Source organism: Cebidichthys violaceus, unplaced genomic scaffold (assembly GCF_023349555.1).
Source record: "Cebidichthys violaceus isolate CVI_PGR_0920_01 unplaced genomic scaffold, fCebVio1.0.p SCAF_14, whole genome shotgun sequence".
Taxonomy (NCBI): Eukaryota; Metazoa; Chordata; class Actinopteri; order Perciformes; family Stichaeidae; genus Cebidichthys; species Cebidichthys violaceus.
In genome coordinates this window covers 13,132,986-13,148,302 of record NW_027176307.1, presented here as the reverse complement: position 1 = coordinate 13,148,302, position 15,317 = coordinate 13,132,986, and the positions used below count along the sequence as shown (strand labels likewise).

The 15,317-nt window shown below is 42.1% G+C and overlaps 2 protein-coding genes across 5 annotated transcripts; both read right to left on the bottom strand.

Moving 5' to 3' along the window:
* Positions 1-228: 228 nt before the first annotated feature.
* Positions 229-6,197, bottom strand: LOC137870836 (vascular endothelial growth factor A-like). 4 transcript variants are annotated; one of them, XM_068708286.1, is made up of 7 exons: positions 5,859-6,197; positions 3,457-3,490; positions 3,189-3,385; positions 2,999-3,075; positions 2,890-2,919; positions 2,739-2,813; positions 229-789 (listed from the first exon to the last, which is right to left on the bottom strand). In XM_068708286.1, exons 1-7 carry the CDS (start codon positions 5,922-5,924, stop codon positions 747-749), a joined length of 522 nt encoding a protein of 173 aa, XP_068564387.1. In that variant the 5' UTR covers positions 5,925-6,197; the 3' UTR covers positions 229-746. The 4 variants fall into 4 exon arrangements, with proteins under 4 accessions (XP_068564387.1, XP_068564389.1, XP_068564390.1 ...); XM_068708288.1 differs by having other exon boundaries at positions 2,739-2,810; XM_068708289.1 differs by having other exon boundaries at positions 3,011-3,075.
* Positions 6,198-9,482: 3,285 nt separating this feature from the next.
* Positions 9,483-15,170, bottom strand: actr10 (actin related protein 10). Its single transcript, XM_068708964.1, has 13 exons — positions 14,984-15,170; positions 14,066-14,138; positions 13,892-13,974; positions 13,672-13,780; positions 13,407-13,514; positions 13,105-13,172; positions 12,824-12,903; positions 12,317-12,352; positions 11,868-11,947; positions 11,680-11,753; positions 11,403-11,484; positions 10,697-10,898; positions 9,483-10,590 (listed from the first exon to the last, which is right to left on the bottom strand). The coding sequence occupies exons 1-13, from the start codon at positions 15,058-15,060 to the stop codon at positions 10,409-10,411; spliced, it is 1,254 nt and encodes a 417-aa protein (XP_068565065.1). The 5' UTR covers positions 15,061-15,170; the 3' UTR covers positions 9,483-10,408.
* Between the last annotated feature and the right edge of the window lie 147 nt (positions 15,171-15,317).

The window sequence follows — 15,317 nt, the reverse complement described above, 5'->3', positions numbered from 1 at the left end:
ACAAAGTAGGATTAGAAAGTAAATAACCTGGTGGCACTCAATCTATATAAATCTATATCTTTTTCGTCACTTCACAAGGCAGCCTGGCAAAGCTGATCCTCCCTGTTATGTAAGACACCTTACAATCAATCCAGCCACACCCCGATCATCTCAGAGGAAGAGCTCTCTGTCCTCACATGTCTCACGTCCTAATGGTCTACCAATGATAACACAGAGGCTCCTTGTATTCGGACTGCATTTTATTTAATGAACTTACAGTATATAAATGTGCTATGTCCCGAAATAGGTAAATAACACTTTACAGAAAGTAACACAAAAGTCACACTGAACATGAAGTCGTGGAGAAGGTTTCTGTCGGTGAACACTTAAAGATGGAGGTCTTTATCCTTTCCCCTGGTAACTGATAAGCTTACAGCATTCCACCCTTCACGGCTGGTCTATTCTGAATCTGTTGTATCATATGTCTGTTTCTGAACCCTCCCACAAAAGCAACTAGATTTAAAGAAATGTTTTTCTATAGCTGAGATAGATTTTTGATTTTTGTTAAAACCAGCAGATAGAGCCAAAGGAGTTTACATATATTGTTGTTTGATTGGATAATTAATACAAAAAAAATGACTAGAATGTCAAGATGGACACGATGGAACGTCTCATGTCTGATTGGTTGAAGAAAGATATACAGGATGAAGATGAAGAGTCACAGAGACGATCAATGATGTTTGTCCCTCCGAAGTCACTCCTCCACATTAAACTATGGAGCGATTTATCTTTTTCTGAGGGAACTGGCACCTGAAAAGACAAAAATAAGCATTAAAGACATTCATATTGGTACTTCAGAATGTGTTTGAAATACATCCGTGTCCATCTTTTTTTTTTTACATCTCTGAGCAGAAACCACAACAAAGTACAACGTCTTAATTTGACGTGATACTCAAGAGATGTGTCACTTGAATCTGCCTTTAGATGCTGACTGTGACTTCTTTTATTGTCTTTATCCAGATGTTTTTTGGGTTGTATGTTCCATGCATTGTTAAATTGATCTTTTCACTAACAGATTAACAGCTATTCCCAAATTGCAAGTGGACTCAGGTTATGAGACCCACTAATGTACTAAAAATGCAATCTCAGAGCTACAAATCAATACCCAAATGATCATGTTGACACTTAAATGGATGGATTAAAGGACGGCCGTACATGGAGTCAACTTTTAGCGGGGCTGATTTAAAGGTTGGTTGGATTCCTTTCCGACTCTTGTTTGTGCTGCTGGACAAAATGTCCCCTCACGCTGCTTCTTACTAGAGGAGATGGGGAAAGACTTTATTCAATGCTGCAAACAGTTGACCTAGTTTTCGCCACATCGAGCGCCTATTCAAATCCCACGAGGGAAAACGTTCCCGTGTTATTATGACTGAGCCGGTAGTAAAGGATTCACATGAGGTTCACATGTTTTCAAGTCAAACCAATACTCACATGCCCGTATTTATATGTTGAAAGACTTGATTGTTACCGGCTGTGAGGAGATCCCTCCATAAGGAGATTCCAATGTGAGTAAAAGTGGAATAAAATCCACATTTTCTCATCTGAGGCTCCAGCAGTTTAAGAGTTAGACAAATAAAATGGATGTCTTCCAAAGTTACAGTGTTTCTTTGCTGAGTCAGGGTGGAGATACATGCAACACGAGTTTCCTCTTTGTAGTAAAAAGACTATAACCCAAGAGACACCCGACTGATTTGACTGACTCAGACTACTACAGTTGGACATTTAAGCCTCTTATTAGCTCCAGTTAAACTTCACAATGACATTTTGCACAAATGATGATTTTGTTCTCCGACTGCATCTATTGGAGTTGTTTTTCGGAGCCATGATTACAGTGCAAACTGTTTCAATTTAGTATTGCACTTCTATTAAGTTCAGGAACTTGTGAATTAACAGTTGATGTTCTGTCCTAAAGCCCTGGATCCTACAGTTTATATCAGCTGGATATCGTCTTTCATAAGACTCGTGGAGTGGAGCCTTTATAACACACGTTGTAACACTCAACGAACCTGCTTGCAGCTTTAAGTCATTCTTTAAGGCAATGCCTTTATTGAACACTAACTCAAGATTGGTTACGTAACAATCTTCCTCGTCAAATAACAGAGAAATAAAAAGAGAACACAGAGATATCGCCGATCAACACACAGACGAACAAAATACCAAACTCACTGAACATACACCTCTTGGATCTGACTGTAAAATGATGGTCTGGTATTTCTCTGAATTCCTTGGACTTAAAAAGGTCACTGGAAGCCACATCAAAAAAGGCCTTTTTTAATTCACATATCATCGGCTGCAGAACGTGACATTGAAAATACACTGAGCCTCTCCACCAATCTTCACTGATCCTTCCTTTTCTTTTTTCCTGTTATTTTTCCTTACATGTGAATCGTGGTCGTCCTTGGTTGAAACTATCAGCGGCCTTGGATTATTATTAGATTGTGTAGCAAATGCTCCGTGGCTTCACAGAGAAGCACAAGCTCATTATAAATGGCCGGTGGATTACAGCTCTGCCAAAACAAAGAGCAACAGATACAATGCATTGTGATATTGTTTAATCCCATCTGTCCCTGGTAGTCTCCCAGTGTGGAGGAAAGGAATCAGGGATGAATGTAGCCGTAAACGTCCGGGCATAATGAAGAGACCGTGTGTGTGTGTGTGTGTGTGTGTGTGTGTGTGTGTGTGTGTGATCCATCTCTTACTTGCCACAGCCGTTTGCTGTCTTCTTGTGCTTCCTCCTCCGAGGTCTGTTCTTGATCGACTCGCTGCTGCTGCTGCTGTGGAGGAAGTGCAAAGTGCAGTGACGATATTGACGCGTTCAAGTACTGATGGATCAAATGTTCGTCCACTGACCTTTTATTATTCAGGTGATTCTGATGGAGTCTAAGAACACAAACAACTGGCATGTTAGCCGTCTTATAAAAATCTCAATTTGCATCTGGTGTGTTTTAGAAAGAGTTACCTGCATTCACACCTCTGATGCTCCACAAACGTGAGTTCCACATGGTGCATAGATATCAAGGGACGGATCCTCATCACCTGAGACACAAAGGAAAGGGAACACTGACTATAGGGCCATATATTTAATATTTTAACATCTCTCTCTTTTGGTATTTCTGATCAATCCTGTCTGATTAGAGATCTTTCTACACCTGCAGAGTGATGTTGCTCTCAAGGGAGACCTGGCATTCCAGGTTGTCATCCCCACAGCAGCCAGAGCAGCGCCACAGCGGGACACAAGCAGGCGAGTAGATGTACTCCACCTCTCCGGGGTACTCCTGCTCCACGTCCACCAACTGCTCCATGGGCCGACACATGCTCTTTGCAATCACCTCGTGAAGCGGCATCACTACGAGACGAGAGTCTTTAGATCAATTTGCCAGAGGTGGAGATGCTTATTCAGTGGGACAGCCCCCTTACCTTTTGAGCGACGTTCTTCTGGAGGGTGTGAAATCTGCAAAATACAGAAAAAATAATAAGAAACAATTGACAGCTACAGTGATCAACACTTTAAAGGCATTAGCATCAATGCCAAACATGGTCGTCATGATACAGAACTTGCAGACAACCAGGAAACTGATACAAGTGAGAGATTAAATGGTTTCAAATAGTTGATTTTGAATAATTTATAATAGCAGAGCGCCCTCTTGTGTCAGAGAAAAGGGACTGCACACACATTGATCCAGTGAAAACATTGATGCAGCATGGTTTCAGGACGTGTACCACTGTGTTGCTGTTTAAGCAGTAAAATGAGCCCGCCATCATAAAAATAAAAACGCACTTGATTTCTCAATCTGATGTAATACTAGAAGGTTTATTATCATAAGACAGCAAAGACCTTCAAAGAATGAAAAAAAATAACAGCAAAGAATAGTTGCTGCTTTTACTCGTGGGAGTTTTACAAACAATAAACACAGATTAAAACAAAGGCGGCACTGAAAAGTTTCCTGACTCAGCATGGATTTGTTTCAAGTTCTCAGCCTCCAAACTCACAATGACAATGCGCCGCATTTCTGAACCCCAAATTGAGCAGAAACACAAAGTGCAAAGTTGCTCTTGGCTCTCTTCTTCTTTTCAATATCAACAATCTCTTTGTGACTCCTCACCTCTCCTCCCGCTCGCTCACTCTGTGAACATCGATGGGAACATTGTCTTCTAGATGTCACGCACAGGGAATGCTTCGCTGTTCAGGCAACAGTGGGTTTCATTGTGGGATTTTAAAAAAAAAAATGTTTGCTGGAAATGAGTTTGTGGCAAAGAGTAAATGCACGGTGTCGTCCAACAATAGAACCAGATGCATTACAGCAGCTGTAATTAGAATAGAACATGCAAAAACATCACAGTGGGATTGAAGAGGCAAGATGTTGGACATGATGAACTAAAACTGGTGGTTTGCTAAAAAAGGAAACAAATATGGAAAAGAAATCAAAATGGAAAAACGTCTTTTCTTGTCTTTTCTCTCTTGGTTCTTTTTCCCGTCCTCAAATTTTGTAACTTCCACACAGATGCACAGTGGGTTATTATCATACTGAAGACATTTGCAAACCATTTTAAACACATTTTGGAAACCAGAACAACCAGTTAGGATCTAGATGTTGGCATTTTCCAAAGTTATTAATGTGGTGATCATTTGGGATTTAGAAAGCTAAAAGTAGATGTGTTTTTCCTCATATTAACAAGTGCTCATGTGTGGCAACTGGAGCCAAAACTACAAACTTCTTTAATAGTTGTATCACTGACATTGTGCCCTTCATGCAGGCTATTCATATTATACTCAAAACCATGAATAAGGTTTTTACATAAATGTAATAGCAACCAGTTGCATTTGAACACTGCAAGTTATTTCCATTCATGATCTGTTGCTACGTCACGTCAAACATTTGTAAAACACAGCATTGTGGATGGATGAAATATACTCTGGAATACAAAAAAAAAAATACATTTCACAATATTTTTAGGGTGACTTTAAACTTATAATAGCAAACTCATCTCCCATTTCTGGACCGCACTATGAAAAACATGTCTTGTTGTTCCACAGTCCATGAGAGCCGCCTTTAAAGACCAGCTTGCTACTCAACACAAGTCTAACCTCCTGACATAAACTGCAAACCATATTCACACCGTGCAGTCGGCTCCCTGCTGGGAGACACTGAACGTATCTGTCTTGCCTGGAGTCAGATGTTGTTACACGGAGAAGGAGCACAATGTGCAAAACCAGTGAGACACCCTCATCACAACCATGGGAGCAGGACCTGGAGCGCCAGAGTCTCCAAACTACAACTGCTGTTCCATGACAGGCAGCATTACTCTGCCTGCTTGGTTTACTGTTTCCTCAGTCCCAGTCACTTCTCGATCAGTAACATGCAGCAGCTGCATCTGAAGCCGGTGTCTGTGCCACATGACTTACTGTGAACACGGCAGACCCCCTAAATGCAGATATCATCTTCACGGTGGGACACAGCCAGACAAAATACAGATAGTGTGTAAACAGACTAGTGTGGAACAGATGTGTCCTCTCACATGGAGACATTTAAATGTGACTCCATGTCAGCTTCACTGTGTCACCTGAGGTGCTAATAGGAGTCAAATTGGGAGTCAAGGAGAAAAGACAGCCTTAAAAAACTGAATATTTATTCATTTAAAATGCAATTGTACTGTGCTAAATATAATAATGATGAATATTTCACGAATAAATTGCACAACCATTACCAAAACACCTTAAACTTAGATAAAGTGCAATGACCTATATCTTAATCAAAATAAAAACGGATTGCTTTTTGCTAACATTACAAACAGGGCATGTTTGAGTTTGTTTGGATTACCTGTGCAGGTGCCAGCTGCAGCAGAACAACCGATAAGAGGTACGAGATTCCGATGAGACTTTGCATTGTGCCAAAGACGAGCTACCTCCGACTCGTCGGTGAGAAGTGGAAAAAGTCAAAATAACAGCGCGGTGAAGCGGCTGAGGCTCTTTTTGAGCGGCGTGTTGTCCCGCTGTGCGCGAGCAACTGGGATGGAGAGCGCGCGGGACAAACCCTTTAATACATACAGCTGATTATTAATAGGAGAGTGTGTGTGTGTGTGTGTGTGTGTGTGTGTGTGTGTGTGTGTGTGTGTGTGTGTGTGTGTGTGTGTGTGAGAGAGAGAGAGAGAGAGAGAGAGAGAAAGAGAGAAACAGAGAGAGGATAGGATGAGTTACCACTGTGTGTGTGTGTGTGTGTGTGTGTGTGTGTGTGTGTCTCTCTCTCTCTCTCTCTCTCTCTCTCTCTCTCTCTTTCTCTCTCTCTCTTATATTAGGCAATACTTAATGCAGCCATAATAATACATAAACATCATAACAAGCAATATAACCACCTAAACTATAATAAACAAAACGTTAAATAATTGTAATGGGAAAAGTATTCATGATAAATCAATCTAAGGCTACCGCTATAAATTAATATCGACACAGGTTTATACAGGTATACCCGCTGGGGGTACAATTGTAACGCACTGATTTCCTCCAATCAGAAACAAGTTAGAGTCTCTGCACATGCTCAGTATGGGATTATCTCACTACCTGTGGAAATGGAGCAGGGCCAGTTTACCTCAGTTTGTCCTGAAAAAAATCAAGTTATCTAACAGACAATCACAAAAACATGACTCACCACTCATACAATTTTGACATTTTGAAGACAGATGGTTTAATTAAAGATGGTTTAATTGACGTATACAGAAATTAATGAAAAACCCAACGCTGCCACCCGCTCCTGCGGTGGGAAAAACACGAACTGCTTGCACGCAAAACACGTAATATAGCAGTAATGTTTTGTTGTTAAGACGCTTAAAACGAACAAACGCGCTTTCTTTCAAGTATGGGCACAAACGCAGCAGACCTGCAGGTTATCAACATTGATGCTGCAAGAATGAGCGCAGTGTTTCAGAGTTATTCCTGATTTTGGCACATAAATACACAACCGCGTGTTTATTTACTTCTGGTAACGTGCCTGTTATCATCAGTTTATGTCTGGTACGAGCGCTATAAACAACTGCTACATAACTCTAGCCTTCCTCTTACACAAGACCTGGCTTCTCCTGGTTTGTAGATGTTTACAGTTACAAATAATTCTGATTGCCAATTATGCTGTCAAAATGAGTTAGGTGCAGTGATAGCAGTCATTTCACAATTCCTGTCTGCTCTTTCTGCAGGCTATGAATCACACGTTTACCAGGAGGGCCCAGGTGTCTTTTCACAGCCAGTGTGATTTACGGGATAATTGGGCTGGTGTGATTTTTGAGAAAACAGCCTCTGTGGAGGAGATAATTCAGACGGATGATGCCTCTCAACACATAGACTGTAATGGTGCACCAGCTTGTTGCTCACGTGAGAAAAGTAATATCAATGACACGAAATAATTCCTGGAAAAACCAGAGAGTTCAAAGTGACTTTGCACTTTGAAATCTATCTGAACAATCTCTAAATTCAGTTCAGAATACAGAAATTATGATTTAACGTTAGGATTTCTTCTGTGAACACTGAGTGAACATCCTGACGGATTTGGGGGGGGGGGCGTGTGACCTCCTTTTGAACTTCCTGGTCTTCCAAACGAATGGTTTCGGCAGGGTTCAGCTCACCCACGGTCCGGGGGTTTCCCCCTTCCCGCTCAGACTCCCGGTCCGACAGCCAGAGGTCAGACTGACAGCTGCTGCTTCCTGTCTCTGGGAACCACACTGATGCTCCAGTCCCAGTGCCCAATAAGGGAGGATGGGGTTTCCCTCAGCTGGAGCAGAAGCAGCAGGTGGGACTACACGGCTCTACTCTATGTCCTCAGATATAAGCACGGATGTGGCTTTCTCCAGCTATATGGTCAGAAAAAGGATCATTTGAGTAAGTTTACACGCGGTAACTCATACAAACATTGACCTGCATCCACGGGGAGGAGGTCTGGACTCAAAGCCTTTAATATCAACCATCAAAAGAGCAACAAAGCTCTTCTTTTCTTCTCCTAAATCCATCTGGAGTACGACGTTTCATTACACGCATCTTCTTTTTGACCCTACATCCCATGGAAACAGATGAAACAAATCACAAAAACCTTGTGCAATGAGAAAATGTTTCCAACGATCATGTGAATGCTTTGGGGAGGCAGATGTGATCTCCTCACATTCATCTTCAGCTCTCCTCCGCTCAGTGTTCAGGCCTATTTTAATGCCTGTGAGCAGAATCCAAACTCTTCTCGGATTTCCCACACTTTTTTTTTGCCAGTCTTGGGCTTGCAGGTGCATTGTGGGTAACGCTACTGGTTCCCAAGCCCACGGTGACCAGACGGACCAACACTGAGGGACGAATGCGACCCAAAAGGTCAAAAAGATGCAACTCCATTCTGGGACGTTAACAGTGCATTGGGGGGGGGGGGGGGGGGGGTTTCTTGAATAAGTTTAGCTGAACAAGGAAACACACTGTTCCATCACTACGAGACGCTCACCTCTTAAAGAGAAAGGAGCTGGTGGGTGGAGCTCAGGGAATTAAGCTCCTCATACAGAGACATGAATGTATGCATTTCCTTGTGTTGACTGTATTTTCAGCCAGAAGGATGCTGGCAAACCGATCCAGTGTTTCCTCCTACGCGTTGTTAAGACATGCAGAAGAGGGAACAAGGGTTCTCTCTGATTCTGAGCAAATTTATAGCTCAGAGATTCAAGCGGGGGAGAAAAGTAGAAACTGAATTTAGCAGCACCTGTAGGGACAATTATACTTTCTTTCCTAGTTTGAGTTATTGTAGTGTTTTCTTTAACCTGCAGGTTATTTCTAGATGTGACTTTACAAACGCAGTGTCTTTATAGTGTATTTGTGGTGTAACCAAGTGGAACTGATGAAGAGAAATGATCGGGTCCGGCGCTGGACCGGTAATGGGGTCCACGGGCCCTGATTAGGAGCTCAGAGCTCAGTGTCTGGGAGGCATCCTGTACAGAGGGGACGGCGTGTGTTTGGCTGTTTTCAGGCATATATTTATAGTTGAATGGTTTTTCATTATGTATTTTAGGTTGCGGTCTGTGAACCCCTCCTGCCCACCAAACCAGCTGTCACTGGTTAATCCAAATATTTATATTTTCTTAATAAAGAGTGATATTTTCATAACAACGCTGCCTCGTGCGTGTACATGCCTTCACGGTGTTTGAACCGGGTCTCTGTGGCAACGGAGTGCTACAGCAGGGAATCTGTGGCAGAGTGGCACATCATCATAAATCAGTGCGCTTGTTTTCTAGCTTTTGGAAATACATCTGGAGCCTTTTTTTTTAAATTTTTTTTTTTAAGACTTGTGAAATAGGAATGTTCAGCATTTAGGCTGGTGTCTATAAGCTCGCTTCCCACAAAGATGTGATCAGCTACTTCTACTACTAAAATATTTGAATTACTCTTTTTTATTTTAAACACATTCTAGAACAGAAAGGACAGAAAAAGCACGTCTGATTGGATTCTGAGTATTTATTTGTTGTAATAGTTGGATTCAAAGGTTACAGAGAAAGACTGTATTTGGAAGATGTTTTAAAGCCTGTAAACAACAACAACAACAACAAACAGGACTACGGTGGACACACACAGATGATTACAATTATTGTGTTCAGGTCAGGACTGATTGACATCCAGGCCGCCAATGTAAATAAGAATGTGTTTAATGACTTGCCTGGTTAAATAAAGTTTAAATAAAAAACAAAAACAGAAAAAACATCTCCGACCCTCTTGTCACATGTGCTACCAATTAAAGATGAAAAGTTATTGTTATTAGCTGGACTAAGTGAGAACAGCTGTGTGAGTGTACAGGGCTTTTATTGAGTTTAAGAAGCACTTTACACAAAAACATGTTTTATGGGGGGAGGGGCTTCATGAGACATTACCGTCAAATAAACCAAAATACAGTCAGATAATAACATCTGCTTTCTCCAAAGTTGAGCAAATGTTTGACTAACGCTCAACTTGGTAATCATCTGAAACATTTCTGCTGAACACGATCCTTCAGTCAAACTGACAACAAAGTGGAGTGAGAGTGAGAGTGAGAGTGAGAACGTACGGGTTCAGTCTTGCTCAATTAGACTTCAAATGAAACTGAAGTCAAACATGCATGTAGCACAGGACCTATTTTGAGATTCTAACACTGTGATCCTTGTAGAATATCAATGTAAACGCCTAAAATCCCAATTTGTGTTCTGTGTGGTGGGCTCAGAAACCAGCTCACCGGATCATCAAACAGTCCACGGTCATGACTAGACTCAAAAACATCTAGAGCAGTTTGCGTGTTCATTGACGAGACGTGTTGAGATGTTACATTTAAGAGTACTGAGCTGTTATATAGCGTAGAGTAAAGGACGAGTACATTATCTGAACGATCGCGTTCTACTTCTCCGTGGAGAAGGCTCTCTTCATGAGCGGAGGAGGCGTCTTTCCTGCTTCGTACAGAGATTCGGGAGGAGGGGAGCTCAAGCAGCACCAGTCTGGGATGCGGCCCGTCTGGTTGTAGTAGTCTCGGGACACGGACCTGCTGCCCAGGATGTCCTGCAGCGCCCCGAAGATAGCGCCTGTTGAGCAGAGGGCCGTATGAACACACAGAGAGGGCTTTTTTTTTCCAAATAATGCGAGAGGCCACATGCAAACAATTTTGTCTCATAAAATCTCATATCTGACCTCCGAGCCAGGCGGTGCAGTTGGGCTTGGCAGGTGGAGCGTGTATACGCAAGCTCTTGCTGGCCAGCACGCTGCTGTACTTGGGTTTCTCCACAAGGAGGCGTATCTCTGCCAGCAGACGGTGCAGGAAACCCGGCAGCATGGCCGTGCCTCCGATCACCACCAGGTTCTCTGAGAGCACCTTGCGTGTGTCAATGGGGCACTAGAGGAAAACAACAGTCACCCGATTAGATGGTTCACATGGGTTTCACCCTGATATGACAGATTAGAGGGAAACATGTTATGAAGATACTGAAAGTTTACAGCAGCGTAATTAGTGAGAAACTAATTCAAAACTGCTATCGAGCAAAAGGGAGGAATAGTCAGACAAAATCCAAATGAAATAACGTCAACCAAGGCACAAAATATGGTGATGGGGGCCATGTAAGATCACGCTATACTGCCGCAACGTGCATTATGCTCTAAAACAGGTGACATCTCTTAATAAATAGACAAAAACAAGTTATTTGAGCACATTTAGGAGGTCACTGTATCAATAACGACATCTATCAGGTGTGCTAATCTTGTGAAGGGCTCATTGCATGAGTGGTATACGGTCTCAAAAAGTATTAAATGCAAGTCTCCCTCGAAACAGATCCAAGGCACACTTTAAAGTTTGTGCAAAATCAAAGTGCTTCTATTCTAAACGCCATTAACTTTTCTCTACCTTCACCAGAGCGTCGAGTATCAGAGAGGCCACACTCTTCTCTTCGTTGTCCTGTTCAAACAGGATCTCCATCAGAGAATCCCTGGAGGACAGAAAAGAGACAATCTGATGAGGGACAACTCTGTGTCAGAAATTTAAAGACACGGGGAAGAAAACCAGTTCAAAGACAAATGTATTGTCCCACAGATGGACGGTGCAGCAGAGAGACAAAGAAAGATTCTACGAAGACATGAGCACCAGAAGGACTGTGACAAAGGGAGACACTTGGATGAACTACCTGATCGATCCTTTGACGTGAAGGATTTTCTCACCATCCAGAGGATAATCCACATCTGGAGGAGGGGCCGGACGCTGCAAACGCATTGACAAGAATAAAAGCAGAGCGACGCTTTATTTAATGCAAGCATTTGTTTACAGACGGAGTATAACTAAGTTGACAAGCATACAAACAAACATGTCACTCACTTCAGCTGTGCCATCCAGGTTAAATTTGGCTTCCTGGATCTTGAGGCCTCTCTGCAGGTCACTGACAAAGCATGTTCTGACTGCAGGAAACAAATAATTAAACATCCAAACTAAAACCCATGTACAGTCATAACAAAGGGTGAACATTGCACCAGTGTCCTGCATGAATTAAAAAGGTTATAAGATGCACATTAGTCCTTAATGGAAGCTTTAATTGCATTATTGATGAGGGTAAATTACATACATGCATCATTATGAAACACAGGGACAATATTCCAGTGGACAGATGGTAACGAAGGAAGCAGCCACAGTCTCAGCAGAAGTTTGTATTTGTTGTGTCGTCGGCTTTTGGGAATGCTGCCTTTGAAGGAAATAATTAAAATCTCCCTCAAGGGAGCAAAGCGAGGGGTTCGGATTTAAAACCCGAAAACAACTTCATCAAAACTTACCCTTGATATCCTCCACGGTGTCCTCTGGGATGGTCCCTGAGGAGAAGATGAAAAAGACATATAATGAAGGGGAGGTTATATTTTCTTTGCTTCGCTTAGTGACAAATCAGCCTCGTCTCGCCAGTCATGCCCGGTGTAGATGGTGTGATTACAGAGATCTCTGTGCTTACTGCAGAAATGCAGTCTGTCTCAATTATTGATGAATTATTACGTGGAGCTTCTCTCACTCTGCTGCAGCTCAACACCATATTACAGCTGAGGTTCCTCCACCAAGAAAAAGTGTGGAGAGAGAACTCTGAAATGGACTGTGTGCATATGTATAATTCAAAAAAAATGAGAAGAGGACTCACTCAAACAGAAACACATTCTTCTGATGAATAATAAATCAAAGCCATTATATTTTAGCTTTTTTGCATTTTTAAAAAAATCAGTCCATATCAGAGTTATGAGTTTATCCATTTAAAAAAGGACAAAGACGCACAGTGTGCAGTTTCTTTCTGTAATTACCAATAGCAGCTGGTACACTCTGCCCTGTGGTGGTGTCTGTGTCCACAGTGCATTGTTCCACAAGAAGTCCATCTAATTCTCTATAAGAAACACAGACACATGGCGTTAGGGGAGCAAAAAGTGCCACATCTTTAAAAATTCCATTTCACTGTCACAAGATGTGCAATCAACATGGAACAAAGCGTGAAATAAAAGTGTTCTTTTTACAGACAAGTGTGCGCAAATTAGTACAGCAACATGCAGAGTCACACACTTCCCTTAAACATGTTAGAGCTACTTACTTATGGATGGCTTTCCCTCCCAGAGGCAAAGCCTCCCAAGCGGGCAGAATAGGAGTGCACTCATAAACCTGCATTCACAGTTAAGGCGGTAAAATATAAAGTTTATACACAATAAAATAAACCTCTTTCCTCTTCAAAAGAACTTGTCAGTTCCCTCTGCTTCCTGTCTTTGTGTGTCCCGCACCAGAGATTAACCTGATATCAATCTTCTCTCCTCATGACGAGTAAGAAGGCAAACAAATCCACATCCTAGAGAGTGGGAATATTCCTTTAAACGGTCAGAGATTACAGGAAAAGGATACAGGAAGCACCAGCGTCTCTGTGTGGCCACAGTCCATCACCAGAGCAGAGTTGAGACCCAAAGTCATGATGGCCATGAGGTGACTTGGTGCAAACACCACAGACGGCACCTGGAAAACACCACATAAAAATAACACTCAACACACACACACACTACGGCTTACACTTCATATCGAAGGTGTGTTACTGCAGGACTATCGATAATAACACTTTTTCCAAACATGCTCTGCAGCTTCGATAAAAGACGGATCTGCTTGGTTTTCGTACCTCAAACTGTTTGAAGAAAACCTTGGTGAGCGTCTCTCTGAAGTGAGACGGGCAGAGGATGGACTCGATGATGACCACTCTTCTGTCGCGAGGATTCACCAGCAGGTGCCTGATCGAAAAACAAACGGGAAGACACGCATTGGCTTGATGAGGCTGGACCACTGCATGTTCAGCTAAAAGCAGTATATGTTCTGTCATGTTTATTGCGGTAGAGTCTCACCTGAAGTACAGTAAATGGATAAACTCTTTGAGGATGACATAAAGCTCTTCTGTGTTGATGTTGTACTGAACCACTTTGATGGCCTGAAAGCGAGACACCACATTGACATACGTCTTGCAATTTCCAAACATCTTTCCAGATGATTACACACAGCAAAGCACAGCAGCGTCTCACCTGCTGCTGCCCCGGTTTCCGGATCTCGCTCGGAATTATGAACCTGGGCCCCGTTTCCCCTGCAAAGCCACATCTGCAAGAAACGGACACCGTCAGCTGGAGGGCTTCACCAGAAGGTTCAGATTCATACTCTTAATAGATCAACAATATTACTAATGGGAGCAATGCAACCAGTGACCTTTTTTTGTTTGGCTCCTGAGCATTCTATAATACAGATAAGTCTAGGGACTGCATGCAAAGACTTGGTTCAAAGGGAAACATTATCATTACTGGAAATGGCGAAATCCTTTTAGTAAGTTGTATATAAATAAATAAAAACAGTGCAGCTCTGTCAAATGATGTGGGACAGTAACTGGAGACAAAGAGATCATTATTTAAAGAAAACCGTCCTCCTGATCTTCATGTTCATGTGACGCGCCTCAGGCCAGTTTCTCGTCTAAATAATAAAACACATGTGTCTGCAATTCCTGCAAGATGACATCAATTATGTAGCATTGAAGCCAAATATACTGCCAGAAAAAAATCATATTAAGAACTAACCAGTAGCATTCTTTGTGGTATAACATGAGCTCATTGTAAATAACAAATGACAGGGACCTTGTCTGGTCTGAAGTCTGGTTTAAATGACCTCATTGTGATGTAAAAACCCTCGTCTTTAACGTTACTTATTGGATTTTATCTTAGCTTTAATTTGGCGTTAGCTAACGCCTGCTAAACACTGACTCGTCTATCTAGCATTGACTGTGTGGTTTAACGTTACAAGCTAACGCAGCAGCATTTATCACCGGGTACATACGCTTATGTATCACGTGTTTCTGGTGTTTAACCTAAAGTGCCAAGACACAGGCGGTTAGTGAAGAAAACAAATATATAGACGTTAGCATATGATGCTAACCGAACGGCTCTGTTAACACTCACTTCGTGTAGGCTGCTCCTAAGTCAATAACGATCGCAGTCTTCTCTCCTCCACTGCCCAACCCATCAAATAAGGGCATTTTATTATTAAGTCTGTTAAATAATAATGTCAGTGCTAAGTGTTGGGCAGTGGCAAATTCGCATCGTATTAAAAGGGAGGAGGAGAAAAAAGAAGCTGTTGACTTCCGGGTTGGGCAGGGTTGGGTCCTTCAAGAAACGGGATGACGTCACGTGATTTGCCTGATCAAAAATATGCTCAAAACTATTCGATTGATGGAAACTTTCTATTCAACAAAACACATTTCAGATGAATCAACCAAATGCAGACTATTTAAAT